Raw genomic sequence first — 15,977 nt, forward strand, 5'->3', positions numbered from 1 at the left:
AATTCTGTACTTCTGTTTCAATCATTCCTTTTCATTATTCCCTTGCATTTTTTTCCCTGCAGATCAGCATCCTGCAGATGGAGGTTGTTTCCCACACGAGGCAGAGGGATGAACTGCAGGAAGAGCTGGAACTGTTGAGGGATGTCATCCAGTCCCTGGAGGAGGAGAACAAAACCCTCGAAATACAGAACCAGGTGAGCTGAAGTCACTGGGACTCTATGAAACCTGTTTTTGAAGACCACAGACAAAGTAAATCATCCTGTTCACCCTGTCAATCTCTCCTGTTCTCTGCAGACTCTGAAAAAAGAAAAGCAGAAGGTGCAGATGGACCATGTTCAGACTGTGGCAAATCTGACATGGAAGCATACCAAAGAGCTGAAGGAGGTGGGCACTGAGGCATGTGGGGGTGTACACACAGGGCAGATACAGGTTCACCAGGAAGAGAGAGGATTATGCTGGCTTAAAAATGTTGACCATAAGTGAATACATCAGTTAATCAGGGGAACCTCGAGGGAACTTTCAGCATTTATATGGAAATGTGCTACATAAGGTTCTGTTAATCTTAATTAGTGTGTGGTTAATGAAGCCTCTTATTCTTTCAGCTTCAATGGAATCCTAAATACATGTACTCGCATAAAATATTTTAAAGAAACAACATTTCTATATGCAAAAAATCGTTCGAAAAAGTACAGTTTCACTCAATAGGGTGAAATTATCGACAAATTCAGTGTGACACAACCTTCTACTCACTGTGTCGTCCTCCCCCCTGTCTTTCTGATGTCCTGTATGCCAGAGTGAGGACCTGTCCAAGCATCTGGAGTGGGAGTTAGAGGGGATGAGGGGGCTCCTACATGATCTGGACAAAGACACCGAAGAAATCCGCACGCAGTATGAGAGGATTCTGGACGAGGAGAGGCGTGGGAAACTACGATTCCAAAATGAGACCGCCGTCTTGAAAAAGGAGGTAAATATCTCATCTGCACACATGACAGAGCATCAAGTCATTTCCTCAGAAAGTCTCTCTGGACTTCAGGTCAGTATCATTTACAATAGACATGACTGTACCCAAGCTAACAGCTGATCGTTGGACAATACTTTGTACTCCCAAAAGTAATACAATTTGTATTCATGTTAACCCTTTAAAGGAACATAAAGGAAACAAACAAGTCAGTCCTGTATGTCTGTTTAAATCACTGTTTCTTATTGATTCTTCTCATTCTGACACTTTGTCCCTGCAGGTCAGCAGCCTGCAAAAGGGTAATGACACCCAAAACAAGGAGCTGCAGAGACTGCAGGAGGAGCTGCAGAAACAGACCATTCTCATCAACTGCCTGGAAAAAAACAACCTGGATCTCAACCAGGAGATCACAGAAAGGGATGAGACCATCCAGGCTCAGGTATGTCAGTCCTGAACATAGTGGGGTTTACTGCCTCCAATACAGATTCAGGCCCTGCAGTTTAGATTCCTGACTAATCACTGGATATTTCTTGGAGCCACGCTGATCCAGTAAACATCAATATTAACTCATAAGTTAATTGTGGTTGACTGAATCAGTGTAGCTCCAAAGGCCATATAATGACGATATTGCTATAGTAAAACAACTGTGGAATTACACATTCTGTGAAAGTGAAGCCTTTGGCATCTTGTATTTGTATGTCCTTGATTCAAGTGCAATTCATGAAGTTTCCTCAAGCTGACAGTTTCCATTTCCCCTGTCTTATTACCAACTTTCAACTTAGAACAAAGTCATAGAAGGCATGAAGGCGAGAGAGCTTCAGATGACAGAGCCAAGATGTGATGAAACATTCCTTGACCTGATAGAGAAGCTGATTCAGCAGACTGAGCTTCTGCGAATGGAAAACCAGGTGAGCTGAAGTGACATGTTAGCTCAAGAAGGTCAGCTGTAGCAGACTCTTCAGACCCCCTGTTTCAGAGCACTGCATACAATGTAAATCATCTCTTTCTGGCCATATAACCTTGCTATTGCCTTTCCTGTGCAGGTTCTTACAACTGAGAACGAGAAGCAGGAGATGGAGCATCAGGAATCCATGGCCAACCTGATTCAGAAGCACTCCAAAGAGCTGCAGGACTTAGGTACATACTCTAGTCACCAGCCATGATATTCAAAAAGAATTGTTCACAGCCATCTGCTGTGGTATTGCATCTGAACCTTGCTAGATGAAAAAAAGAAGCATGGAGATCTCTGATGTTCTCCTGCCCACCCATCCTCCTCCCATCTCCCTCAGAGATCACCAGTAATCAGAAGCTGGTGCTAGAGCTTGAGAAGTGCAAAGTGGTTCAGCTGCAGTCCAGACACCTGCTGGAGCAGTATGAACATCAGCTGAAATGTGCAGGGGAGATGCAGGAGCAGGCAGAACAGCTCACCCTGCACTGTGAGGCAAAGCTGCAGGAGAAGCTGGCTGTGCTGACACAGGTGGGCATTGGGATACTGGGAGTGGACCCATAAAGCAGACGAAGACATGCCAGGTGGTGGGAGGGACATCTGGCAGCCATGCTGGCCTGCTGATTAGCATTTAATTGAGAAGTTTGTCAGAAGTATAATTTTTTGCAGAGCATTTTCATAATATTTCATCATTTTATAATAACTTGACATGGGCTGTTTGCAAAGAAAGCACCTTATATATGCTTATATTTGAATCATTATTTCCCCTTTCTCCTTTGCATCACGGCACCATGTCGCTACAGCTCAACAGCCTGCAGATGCAGCTCGACACCCAGGATGAGGAGGCAGAGAAACTGCTACAGAAGCAGGAGGCTGATGTCAAGTTCCAGGAGAAGACCAAAAAGAAGGTGCGTCAGAGCTAAATGCAAAGGGAAACAACGCTTCCTCCACATATACAGTACTCATTGTACCATTTGTCAGAATTGGGGTACCATAGAGTTCAGTAGGCGAGTTAAGCATGGATGTAAATTACAGTAGGAGAGTACTGAAGTGTAGGAACTCCATTAGTTTACATTCAGAGAGTGTAGCAGTATGAAATCAGGAATCTGTTAGCAGTCTTGTCAACTTTTGACTTCCCCCTTCCCCATAACCAGTAACACCAGTAGCTACATGGTCAGATTGATTATGTTTTCAAGCAGTGCATTGTGGGCGATCTTCATGGCCCAAGCATCAGAGACAGAGACAGAGACATATATGAGGAGCAGCTGCGGGCCCTCCTGGAGTCTGGAGACTTCCGAAAGCGTCTCCAAGGAATCGACCAGCTGGTCGTGGACTCAGATGAGAGACCAAACATGGTGCTCGCCTGCAAATTCCAGGTGAGTCAGCTCAGTAGTGTAGCTTAGCGACTAGAGCTCTGGACTCAGTGACCGCAGCAAAGTGACTTTGGTTTGACTACCATTCTAATCTTATTGTTTGAAATGCGAACCAATGGACAAGTTCAAATGGAGCCAATCTGTGATTTGCTTGATAATACCAAGGGTTCGAGTAAATAGCTACTTGTGTTGTTATCAGAGGTAGGTCTTTTCTCATTTTATCTGCCTCTCTTTGACAAGGTTTTTGATGCTTTGGCGGCAAGACTTCTCGATACTAACAAGAAAGTCAACCTTCGCGCTCTGGAGGCCATCGCAAAGATCGCTCCCCTGCTGAAGCACGGCATGGAAGAGGTGGTGAACATCCTGCTCAGCAGCATTGTGGACACCCACCTCAAGTCAAAGGACGAGGCCATCTATAACGCTGCCATCAGCGCGGTCGATGCTTTCATCGACAATATAGGTGAAGTTAATTGCATTCCTACAGTCTCCTCACGTGTCCTTTGGTGCCCTGGGGAGCCTTTCAACACTGTTGACAATGTGTGATGTGAACTTTTTTTGTTTTCTCTTCTGTTGCAGACGGTGCCCTGCTCGTGGATGTGTTCTGCAGCAGGGCCCAACACCTGACTGGAAGGGCCAAAGGAGCCCTGATTGGGAGGGTAGCAGGTATGGCCCTCACGGCTCATTGCAAGAACAGATCTGTGTGTGTGTGTGTGTGTGTATACATATACGTATGCTGAGTCTGTGTCTGATCTGTTTTTCAGCGCTGGTGCCGGAGCTGTACCCCAGGAAGCCCTGCACTGTGGAGAGAAAAATTCTGCCCTTGTTGTGGTCTCTTTTGGACTCGGCCAGCCATAAGGAGGCCACTAAAAGGCTGTGCTGGGCTCTGTACAGCCAGATGGAGCACAGGCTGAGGGACTGTGCCACCTCCCAGTCCAGCCACATTAATGAGAGGCTGAATGTGCTGCTCAGGGCCTTTCTACTCCATTAAAAAAGAATAAAAATTAAATAACAATAATGACCAAATATCATGAAAACAGAAACAATAAACATGAAATTTAATTTCATTTTAAACAAAGCTGAGGATGTATGTTGTGCTGACACCCCTTCTCCTCACTCTAATACAAAAATCAGTCTGTCCTTCCACTATAGTTAATCAATACCAATTTAAAAGACGTGTGATCAAGATCAGGAGTTTCATGTAAAACAATGACTTACAGACAGACTGACAGATTTGTGCCAAATCATTGTTCCTAGTGAAGTTATTCTAATAATTACACAGGCTAACTCTGGTGATGCTCAGAAGTATCACTAGCACATGTCCTAGCACATAAGTCCTCACCAACATTAGTGTTGGCTCTAATGTAATGTTAAATGTACTAATATTGTACATCACTGTGGATAAGTGACAAAATGTAAATGTAAGTCGGTCTAAAACAACTGCCATTTTTATGAGGAGTGTTAAATCATTTCCTCAATCATAAGTTTATCATGTGTAGGGCAAAAGGGGGAAAAATAGCGCAATTAAAGAAAAAAAATGATGATTAGCATCACTTGCTAATTTCTTTAATTTGGAGACTTTGAACCTGAATGGACTAAATTAGCATAGGATGGGTCAACAATTAAGGGTTGCACTAAGTTGATTAGTCCATGCATATATCACAGATCTAAGTATTAGGTGTTAAAGTTAAATATCATGAAACAGATAATAAAAATGTGATAATATGAAAGGAGTAATAAGGTCATGAAAAATGATACAACAGCACACAGCACCTGAGATGTTCAGTGTGTTTTCAGTCCAGACGCTAATAGCACTAGCAGAGATGCACACCCATTGTTCCAGATGCAGAGATGCACTGGTCCATGTGTGAGACAGTGCTAAGTTACTCCACTCGCCTCCCTGCACTGGCCCATATGGCAAAGCAAAGGAGCTGGTAGTCAACTTCTGCAAAATGCAACAGAAGAGCTACACCCCACTCTCCATCAACCGTGCCCCAGTGGAGAGGGTGAGCAGCTTCCGATACCTCAGCATACTCATCACCGAGGACCTGGACCACTGACATGGACCACTCACACTTCCAACCTGATGAAAAAAGGCACGGCAGCACCTCTATCACCTCAGACTGTTAAAGAAATTCAGACTGCCAAAACAGATTTTAAAAACCTTCTGGCAGGATGCATCACTGCCTGGTATGGGAACTGCTCTTCACAGGACCGTAAGGCCCTGCAGAGGGTGGTGTGACTAGCTGAGCACACCACAGGGACTGTTCTAACTCCCCTCCAGGACTTGTATACCAGGCGGTGCAGCACCAGAGCCAGTAGCATTATGGACCCCCAACATCCAAACCAAGGACTCTTTCAGTGGCTGCAGTCAGGCAGACGCCTCCGCAACCTCAAGGCCAATACTGTGAGAGGCTCCATAGGAGCTTCTTCCCCCAGGCCATCAGAACACTAAATGCAGCCCATACTGGTGTCTAACTTCGTTTTGTACATTTTTCTATGTTTTGCACGTTTTTATATTGCGTTTTATATCTTAAGTTATTTCTTCAAATGATTTTTTTCTATTGTGAGTTCTGCACAGTCTGCCCTGCTGCCGACCATCATTTCACTGCTTACTGTACAGTTATACCTTGGCATGTGACAAAGAAAAAACTTTGACTTTGAATTTCTGGTTTACATGCTGTTTGAGTAGTCCTATTAGAATTGTCCATGATACTGTGTTTTTACGTGTCAAACGGCAAGGTCCATGGACTACAAAACGCACACTGATTTTTTGTTTCTGAATTGGAAAACTTTGGAAAACCTTTCGAGATTACAGTATGAGTCCAGAAATAGTCTGTCGGACTTTCAACTCCTTGAAATTACCACTTTAATAGAGGATATGGTGTACTTAAGATCAGGTATTTCATATATATAACAATCGAGCACCACCACAGAGATTTATAAACTTAGTCCATAATACACACACCTTGGTACTGGTGTCTCTTGGATCGACCATCGAGTTACCCTAAAAAAGCAACCATAGTTGTTTTTCGTTTGTTTCTTGCATTTTCCAACCCACATAGCAGATGGGTCTGGCCCGGATCCGGCATCAAGCTGGCACTGCTGGCATGGCAAGTGGTATGTTACCCGGATGTGGGCCAGGTCTGGCAATGATGGCACCGTTTATGTGATGGCATGCCACATGTGGCCCAGATCTGTCGACGTCAGGTTTATGTGGCCTAGATCTGTAACACACATATGTTCTCACAGTGTGAACCATAAAGAATTGTTGTCTTGCTTTTCTAATGTTTTTCTACCTTGACCGGTGTCTCACACATCACCAGCACAGTGTGTCCACAGCTGACCCTGAGCTGGCCCATGTGTGACCCAGCTCTGGCAAACCAGATCTGGGCCACAAAAGGGCTGTCATTCTTTTCGGTATGTCGGCCAAGTGTAAGTGCATGTTGTGGGCCAGAACTGGGCCAGACCAATTTTGCTATGTGGGAAGAAGTCAGATTAACTGCCTGCTCGGCTAATTTGAGTTAATTTATTTTCCGAAACAAACTGGAGCAGCAGTTGGCTTAATAATTCTAATATATATTTATGTCCACTTTTTTGAAACGTGCAAATTTTAATAAAACTATAGGCCTATATATATAGGTTATATATTGAAACGGTTAGAGTGTGATTAATTTCTACTTTCATTGTGGAGGAAGAAAATTATGACTGGCGAAAAGGGCACAAGCCTACACTATGCTGACCAAAAAAGAAAGTAACAAAAGTCACAAAAATATGATCAAATACACGTTACAGGGATCAACAGTACTTAGAACATTATAATGATTTATACACGACTAATATTTCAGATCTTAAAATAATTCAATTTCATCAATAACAATCGGCATTTTGTCAAGACCAAGTGAATCTGGTTGCGTATAAACAAGATAATTAAATTTACCTTAGCATTATTCTTGTTGTTTCTATAGTAGCATGTAATGTCTGTATGACTGCAAATATATTCCGGGTTTACAAAACAAAATATACGGGCGCTGAATTCCTGACAAAATTTTGCTACCGTTGCATCTACACAATAAACGAAAAGGAATCTCTCCCACATCCCTAAGAAAATGGGAAACAGCCATAACATCTGTGCGTTCTAAAGAAGAAGTGGCAGGCCAGCCCAAACATAATGTTTTCAAATGCTCTTCCATAACTGTGTTTGGAATGCATAACTTAACATGAATCCTTCTCCAATGAATAATATACATTTCACAAAATAATATTTCGAGGAGTAATTATTTGATCTAAATTCTTTCGTTATGATCCCCTATGCATGTCAGCTAGGTCGAATCTTTTCTCATAATACGTAAAACAAACTATTTATAAAACCCTTGAGAACTGCCTTGACTAAGGAATTGCATTACATAAGCAAGGATACATGGAAACTATGTAATACCACGAACTGCTTATGAGACAGTATGTTTCATGTTTTGTCAAACATGTTAAGTATGATTAATATTGATTTTCGATGCTACTTTGGGAAGGAGATATATCTGTTCCATTATATCTGCATTCCACAGTAATTGTTGGTGGAATGACAAACTGCATTAAAAAAAAACCAAAGATTATTATTAATTGTTGTTGTTGTTCTTGATGTTGTAATATGTATTTTATGTGTGTTACGGTTTGTCTCAAGAAGAGAGAAGACAAGTAAAACATTAATTATAATTACAAAATCTAAAAATGATAAAGAAAAATAAAAGTAAATTTAAAAGTAAATATATTTTTAAAATGTGTTATCATCATTAAATATAAACTTTAAATTTACCAAGACAATCCCTAGCCTTTTTCTCAATGACCCGCTCAAATGTCAAAATTGTGTTAGCAAGCTAGTGAAGTTCTGCACGTATTACCTGATCCATTCACTGTACTGTACAGTAGATCGCCATAGATCATTGAAGGAAGGTCTTCTCGGTGCTATATTTAAATGGGAATGGACTCTGTGGGGGAATTCCGAGTCAGAAGTGGAAAGCTGACAGCTGTTATTGCTCAACTGGGTGACGCGGAAAAAACATAACCAAGCTGCTGCCCGCAGATGTTAGCGATGTGCTAGACACTGGGATACACAGTTCAATTTTCATTGCCATTCAAAGGCTGTTTTCATGAAGCCAACTTAAGTTCACTCTAAAGCTTAAGTTAAAATTTAAAGGCTAGCTTAAATTTAGCTGGGGGAAAACACTGACATGTGGCAAGTTTGACTTAGCACTACTACTTTGCAAAGTTTGGTGCATATATCTGAGAAACCATGAAGAGTTAGTGTTTCATTTGTGTGCAGGATAAGGAAGCATGAAGATTCTGACAAAAAAACAATAATTACATTTGATATTATGTGTAGACCAATGAACTATGGCTTAGACTTGGATGTGAGGAAATGTATTTCAGAAACTAATGAGAAATTGATGAATCAATGAAATGGATTTTAATGTACTATGCAGAGAACAACCAATTTGAGGGTACAGATTAAGATATAATCAAAGAAATCCCCGTTATTATACTGAGATGTTAATAAATGTACCACCAGGCTATAGTAGCTAATAAGGAACTCCATTGTGGAAATACCAGTACATAAATGCACTAACTTGTAGAAACTCTGCAAACTGCACCATGTTTCCATCTACAGTCTTCCTCAGGCAGTGATGCAACTATATAGTTAGTTAGGACTATGCATGATTCAAAGAAAAAGACCATTCTGAATGTATGTTTTATGGAATAGAAATACATCTAATCTCATCTGCTGACCATTGCTTCATTTTAAGGCTAATGTATAACATATTAATGCAATTCTAAATGACATGTTTTGTTACAAACTTCTGAACAGGTGATGTGCCAATTGGGCATGTTCCATGAATGTATTATGTACATTATATATTTATATATAGAGTGAGCTGTATTGTTGTGATATAAACAGATGAAGCAGTAAGCATGCTTGTGACAGTATGCTGTTGATTTGGTTGTCAAGCTAATGCCCTAAGCCTGTATTGATGTCCCCTAAGCTAAAGCCAGGTTTGCTGAGTGTTAGTGAGAGACGAGGACTATTTTCAGCCATGTGACAAAACTGGTGCCTTACTGTGACATTGCGACAGCTCATGTGCTACATGCATCACAAAGGCAGAGAACTAACATTTAAGGCCTCTACACAACCAAGCTTTAAGTCGGCAAGACAGGCAGAACTAACATTCTTTCCTGAATCAGCTGTGACTCAGAGAGATCTAAATAAACACTCTGCAAGGCAGCGAAGCTTTTTTACTCTGATCTGCTCCATGTGGGATAAACAAGTTCAGATCAAATTTCAGTCATAAACCATGCACTGATGAGCTGTAATGGTGATAGCAAGGATTGCAAAGTGATACCTTAGTGGTCAAACTAAGCAGAACCATATCTACATTTGATATGAAGACATTTCATATTTCCAATGTTCCCCAACAGCTACTCTCATAATTGCCCAATGAATGCCTTTTCCGCTTCAGCACCAAACTTACCACGCACCACTTTCCACACAGCCAAACTGACAAACTGCAAGGAAGATCCGGGTAAAATATATCATCTGGGTAAAATATGTCATCTGGGTAAAATATGTCATCCACAACTGGCTCGTAATACTCAGTTATGTGAAGTGTTAGTATTTCACTTAGTAGTGTGAAAACCCTGTGTAGATAAAGAATTTACAAGGATATGTCAAGTGTTTTAAATAAAATCCTACACTGCTGCCAAATCATGTGACTTATGGATGAGTCTGCCACAAAAGGAAGTCCAGTCCAATCACACAAGGAAAAAAATTACATGACAGAATCAAATACAAAATATAGTATTTATTTGCTTAGCAGATGTCCTGATCTAGAGCAATTTCAATTTATACTGTTGGACATTTACTGAAGCAATCTGGGGTAAACATATTGCTCAAAGTATACCAAAGGCAAGCCCTCAACAGGACACCAAGTCCACCACCTTTGGGTTAAAACCCCATCTCCTTAACCATTACACCACACTGCACAACACACAGTGCATCACAACGCTTGGGAACATACGGCCACAAGAAACAACAGATGAAAAACAGGAATGTCAAATATTAAAAAATCTTTACATCCATTCACTAAATCTATTATACAATCCCCATAAATGTAATAATAATGAAAGTGGATCATATGTACCTGAGGAGGTTTCAAGTCCATCTCAGATGCTACAAAACTTAATGAAACTGACAATGGGAAAGAAACAGACAGAACATTATTTTACATAGTCTTACACAAAATAAATTACTATAGTAAGTTCATTTTGACAGCGTGTAAAGATATCCCTATTATGATCCACTTCATTATCATGATTTATTCCAACACAGCTTTCCTGCTGTCATTAATCATTTGTATATATGAAATAATCATGTGTATACTCATATAGAGCACATAACATTTTACATGTCCAGGCTTTCATGGTCCAGCACAGACATAGCTGAACTAAGACCTCAGTGTTTAATCGCTAGTTGAATGAGGGTGGAGTTCCATTTAGCAGGTGACTGTGCAGGCTACGGATGTTATGGCTCCCCTAGCTCTCCTTCCATGGTCCGAACCAGAACATACAGCTCTGCGAGACCCACCACAGACGCTGCAATCACGGCAGAAATCACCCTCTGCAACACACACACAAACAACATTCTTAAAAAATAAAAATTACATGTAGTGTGTTCTGTACTCAATAGGAGACAACGTAATGACAATTGCTGTGGACCACCTGCAGATTTATATTCCTGGTGAGGTAGGCAGTGGGGTGCTGGATGAAGAGAGGAGGCTGCCGCGCTGATGGTGTCTGTTACTGAGAGGCGGGTGCCAGATGTGCAGCTATGGACTTACCGCAGCTACGTCTGTGAAGAGGTACTGACTGCCCAGGTAGGCACAAGCAAAAGCTGCCACCACCGTCACCAAGAAGTTGAAGACCGTGACAACGGCAGCTTTGACTGAGCGCACTGTATGGGTGGGGAAAACGGGGTAATTGATATCAGTGAACAAATAAAATAATTCATATTTACGTACACAAATGCATTGCCATTATAATAGAGGAAAGATGCCAACCTTGTCTTCCCAAGTCAGCTAGCGTCCCATGACGGCTCATTTCCTTGGTGGCCAAAACACAATACTGTCAGTAACTGAGTGAAACATTCCAATTTCTTTATGTACTATGTCACTATGTACTACTGTTTCATTCAGAATTTCAGTTTCTTTCAAGTTTTATTCACCTGAGAGTTTACATTTCTGGTTATCCTCATATATTCTTCATTAGCCAGTTTTGCCTTAATCCGCTCCAGACGAGCCACCAGCTGGGGGTTCTGTCATCAGTCAGATATATGGAGGTAGGTGATCAGTTGCAATTGGATAGCAAATTATGGGCTGGCTGTTAATTATATTTGACCTGATGAAAAAAAACCTTGGAGCACATGCTGCCATACTCACTCTTGGGGGCTGTTCAACATGAGGCAGGTATATAGAGCTGTCTTCCAGCAACTCATGAAGGTAGACTGGGTATCCTGGAATACAAATACCACTACCATTACTTTTACAGAGTTAAAATATGAATGACATGAATCCATACCGACTGTCCAGTCTGTCCGTTTCTGCCTCATACCGCTGTCCTGCAGATATTTTTGTAACTTCCTTGCGGTCCTGAAAGACAGGGTAGGTGGTTGCTCCTTTGCCAGAATCGTTTCCAGTTCCTCCCGTAAATTTTGCGGAAATGAAGTATCATCTTCCATCAACTTCTTTGTCCTTTCTCGAAACTTACACCCAGTCACAAATGACGATGCCATCTTTCTGCAAAACGTTTTGTCAGGATTAGAGCTGTAGCCGCCACAGTTCGTTAAGAACCATAAAACATGCCACAACACATACGGGACAAACAAAATAATTCAAGAGAATTACATCATATTTAACAGTTTTCCTAAAAGAGGATTCCAACATATAATCACACTGCATCCCTATGACATAAAAATATGCAGCATTCTTCAAAATGATACCAGAGAGCAAACAAAAAGTAGCTAGCTTCCCAGCTACGGGGCAACTTTCCTTGATAACTAGCCACATCCCCTCCCTCAATAACTGAGTATAACACAGAATCAAACATAAACTCAGGCATACATGTCTCGTACAAGTTATACCGCTAGTCAGCAACCAACATGCAGCTTAACTCGCTATTGCCATGGTCTACACTGCAATTTAGAACTACCTTAAGTTCTAGGCCTCACATACTAGCTAGCTACCCAAATCGTAACGCTCAACAACATACCTCGACTAAATATCTACATAGCCTTATCCATCTAGCTAGCTGTATTGTTGCTCGAAATTCTAGGCCTCACATACTAGCTATCCATATGGATAACTAGCTATCAAGAATACAGCTACCTCAATGACAGCCAACTAGCTGCTACACATCCGACTCCACCAACTATCCAGTTAGCTGTCTGGATAGGTTTTATGACTTGATTACTCACGACTGCAGTGCAAGTGAATTGAGTGCACGTATTTGTACAATAAATCTACTTAGCTGTTTTGATAAACCTCTATGTTAACAGATATATTTACCGTGTTTTACTGGTACCTGATAGCGCGCTCGGATAACAGTATGTAACGTTAACGTCAGGCAGGCGACATACTTCCTGTAGCGTTTCCTGACTGCGTTTCAAAATAAGAGCCTCATGTGAACGACTGGAAAACTGGACGTTCTGGACGATTTTGCATGAGAGTTTGGGACCCAGCCATTATTGTCTCCGCCAGATGGCGTATGTTTGGAAGTTTTGAGCCCCTATCTAAGAGTTCGAGTATGTTAACTCGCATTTAAAATCGTGTTTTGACATGACTTCCTGATCCGGCATGGGTAGATGATGACTGCACAATTACATTGTTCTAGCAATCTGATGTCAGCGCAACCGGAAAAGTGCTAATAACACTGCTTTTGCCAGTTTCGTCCACATTTTCGTCCAAAGCGCACCAAAGAGCGATAGTATTGGATGTGAACCTTCGGGGCGTGGATATGAGCATTCAGGATGCTGCGGTAACACTGACAGCCAAGCACATGAATAGCCTATGGTTCCAGCAGACTAATGTAGTAGGACGTTTCTTAATACGAGGGAGAAAAACAGATGTACGAATCCTGGCTGTGAAAGACAACCATGAAATAAGTAGGCTAAATATTTCTTACGAAATACAGTCAACTCTGTTTTATGACGTGACCTGAATTCGTCTTTCATCCTTGCCACAGAACAGCACTGATGTTTTGCTTGTCACGGAGTGTTTTGACTAGCCTATTCATAATTCATACAACAGTTGCCACTTTCTGATTTCGACTCCTTTGCTTAAATTGTTTGCATTGTTCCTAGTATCGGTATTAAACAGAACATGGGGTAGGTGTGGCATAGTGACAACACGCATCTTTGAGTTACAGGAAACGTATAACATTTTGCACTTAGTAGCCTGTAGTTAACTTTAGTAATAGCAGCAGCTATGAGAAAATAAGATCCAAACTAAGATCAAGCTAAAAACGGAACCGTTTATAACACTCCACTCCTGACACCTTGCAATCATGCATTGTAGTAGCACTACGATACTACGATACAGCATTTTATCAGTAAAGGGAAATTCTACTTGAACAAGAACTGCGGCAGCATAATAGATAATTTTGCAGCCACAACTTATAGTCGAATAATCGTAGTACCTTCTTTAAAGCACACATCACAGTCGAAATGCAGTTCTTTAAATCTGCAAGTTTTTCATCTTTATCCAGTCTTTCGAATTCTGAAGCCTTCCTGTGATCGTGCCATTGTTGCTTCTGTGCATTGTTGTTAGGCTGTCATTAGTATTAGGACAAAAAGCACTTTTACAGGAAATGCAGCTACCTAAATCCTGATTTAGCAGCAGGTCACACAACATATTTCTATGCCCACTTTCCGGTTGCGCCCTCTGCGCTGTAATTTTTACTTTTTGTATTGCGCAATATGTTGATTGTGATAGTACTGTTAAAATCTGGTGGTTGTGTACAGAAACCGTTGTCTACTCTAAGAGACGACGAGTAGGTAGAGAGCTGCAAGCCTACCCTTATTTTGGTCACCAGATGTCGTTATAATGTTAGGAAAAAATGTGCATCCATGAAATACGCTATTGGGCATCGTGAAGATGTTGCATCGGACATTTTATACGCTGCATCTTGAAGCTTAACCACTGATGTGCTGCCACGTGCTGTCGGGTTTGTTTGTTTTATATGCGTTGTAATGTGGATTATTTAAGAAGGGAAATATTTATCAAGACATCTGCACACGATAGTACGAAATGTGAAATAGATATTATGTCCTTGACCACCATCGGCATGCTCAAATTCCGACTGTAGGAATTGGGAAATGTAACCAATGTGATTATGTATTTGTCCTGGTATCATTTCCGCATTCTCCTAATAGGTCTCATTGGCCATTCAGTTACAATGAAGTCGTGATAAGAAGGGTTGACCATCATCTATTACAACACACTAGATTGTCTGTTGTGTTCTGTGCCACTAGGTTTATTAGAGTTACTATTGTACTCTTGGACCATCTACCGACAACATAAAACGCAAATGTAAATCTTTCCATAACCACACGCAGGAGCCCAGTAGAAATTCGTTTCGCCTTACACCAGCATAATTGTCATTTACAAGTCATCACAAACGGTGCTATCAGTAATTTGTGTTGGTGTATTAGTATATTAGTGTTGTAGAGTTTCCAAACCCCTAGCTTTCGGTGGTAAATGTACTTAAAAATCCCCAAACAGATTAATTTCCTTAAATCAGAGTTCCGTTTTGCATAGTAGAATCTGAAGATTGTGCACTCCCAATTGTTGAAATATCGTTGATGCACCACATTGATAGATCTGCAGTGGAGAGCAAAAGATGTAGCCAACCCCTCCCCACTGAGCACAGAGAACACTCGTAACACGCACGCACACTAGCCTTGCCTAGCATCGCAGGCCGATAAATAATTCAGTCGGATATTGGGGCACCTTCAACCCTGTCCCGGACTGTTTTACGACGTTCCACGAAAACACACCTGGGGAGGCGTTTTCAGCGTGCAGCTACAAATATACTAGGTAGACAATAACAATGACGAACAATTAACATCTTTTAAAATGGGGAAATTGTACAACGAACCGTGTTGGTTTCGATAGGCAGGGCGAACGTAAACCAGGAGCCTACATTTGGCAGACAGGGAAAAAAGAATGACAACCAAACGAAACAGACTGGAATGAAGACACCCCCTTTCTCCGTTACCTTCATTGTGTCCTTACTTCTCTCCGTTCGTCAGATTGTCTTCAGTGGATCAACCGTTAACGTGTGGATTTTTCGGCTTTAACATTTAATAAGGAAAGGGGATTCAGACGAGGATATAAAGGAGGAGACACGAGAGACAATTACACCTTCGCTGCTCGCAAAGCGAATTCCAGTTTGTTTTGGCGCAGAATTCAAGTCATATGCAGGAGTGCACAGGGTATTGTCCTCCACCGGAGTTTGCGGTGGTCTTTCGGACTGGTATCCTCTCTGTCGTTCTCCGTTGCGGCCATGCTGCGAGCGTCTTGAACACAGCTTTTCCCGAATTGAAGGACTGCTGTCCGGGTGTGGGGTAAACTGGAGGGAATGTGATAGTACACAGTTTCAG

The 15,977-nt window shown here is 41.5% G+C and overlaps 1 protein-coding gene across 3 annotated transcripts; it reads right to left on the reverse strand.

The window, feature by feature from the left end:
* Window positions 1-10,201: 10,201 nt before the first annotated feature.
* On the reverse strand, window positions 10,202-15,977 carry tmem199 (transmembrane protein 199). 3 transcript variants are annotated; one of them, XM_036536251.1, is made up of 7 exons: window positions 15,593-15,977; window positions 11,930-12,114; window positions 11,758-11,831; window positions 11,544-11,633; window positions 11,380-11,422; window positions 11,161-11,273; window positions 10,202-10,940 (listed from the first exon to the last, which is right to left on the reverse strand). In XM_036536251.1, exons 2-7 carry the CDS (start codon window positions 12,108-12,110, stop codon window positions 10,845-10,847), a joined length of 597 nt encoding a protein of 198 aa, XP_036392144.1. In that variant the 5' UTR covers window positions 12,111-12,114; window positions 15,593-15,977; the 3' UTR covers window positions 10,202-10,844. The 3 variants fall into 3 exon arrangements, with proteins under 3 accessions (XP_036392144.1, XP_036392143.1, XP_036392142.1); XM_036536250.1 differs by lacking the exon at window positions 15,593-15,977 and adding an exon at window positions 12,899-14,001; XM_036536249.1 differs by lacking the exon at window positions 15,593-15,977 and adding an exon at window positions 12,883-14,001.

This window comes from Megalops cyprinoides, chromosome 9 (genome assembly GCF_013368585.1).
Source record: "Megalops cyprinoides isolate fMegCyp1 chromosome 9, fMegCyp1.pri, whole genome shotgun sequence".
Classification (NCBI taxonomy): Eukaryota; Metazoa; Chordata; class Actinopteri; order Elopiformes; family Megalopidae; genus Megalops; species Megalops cyprinoides.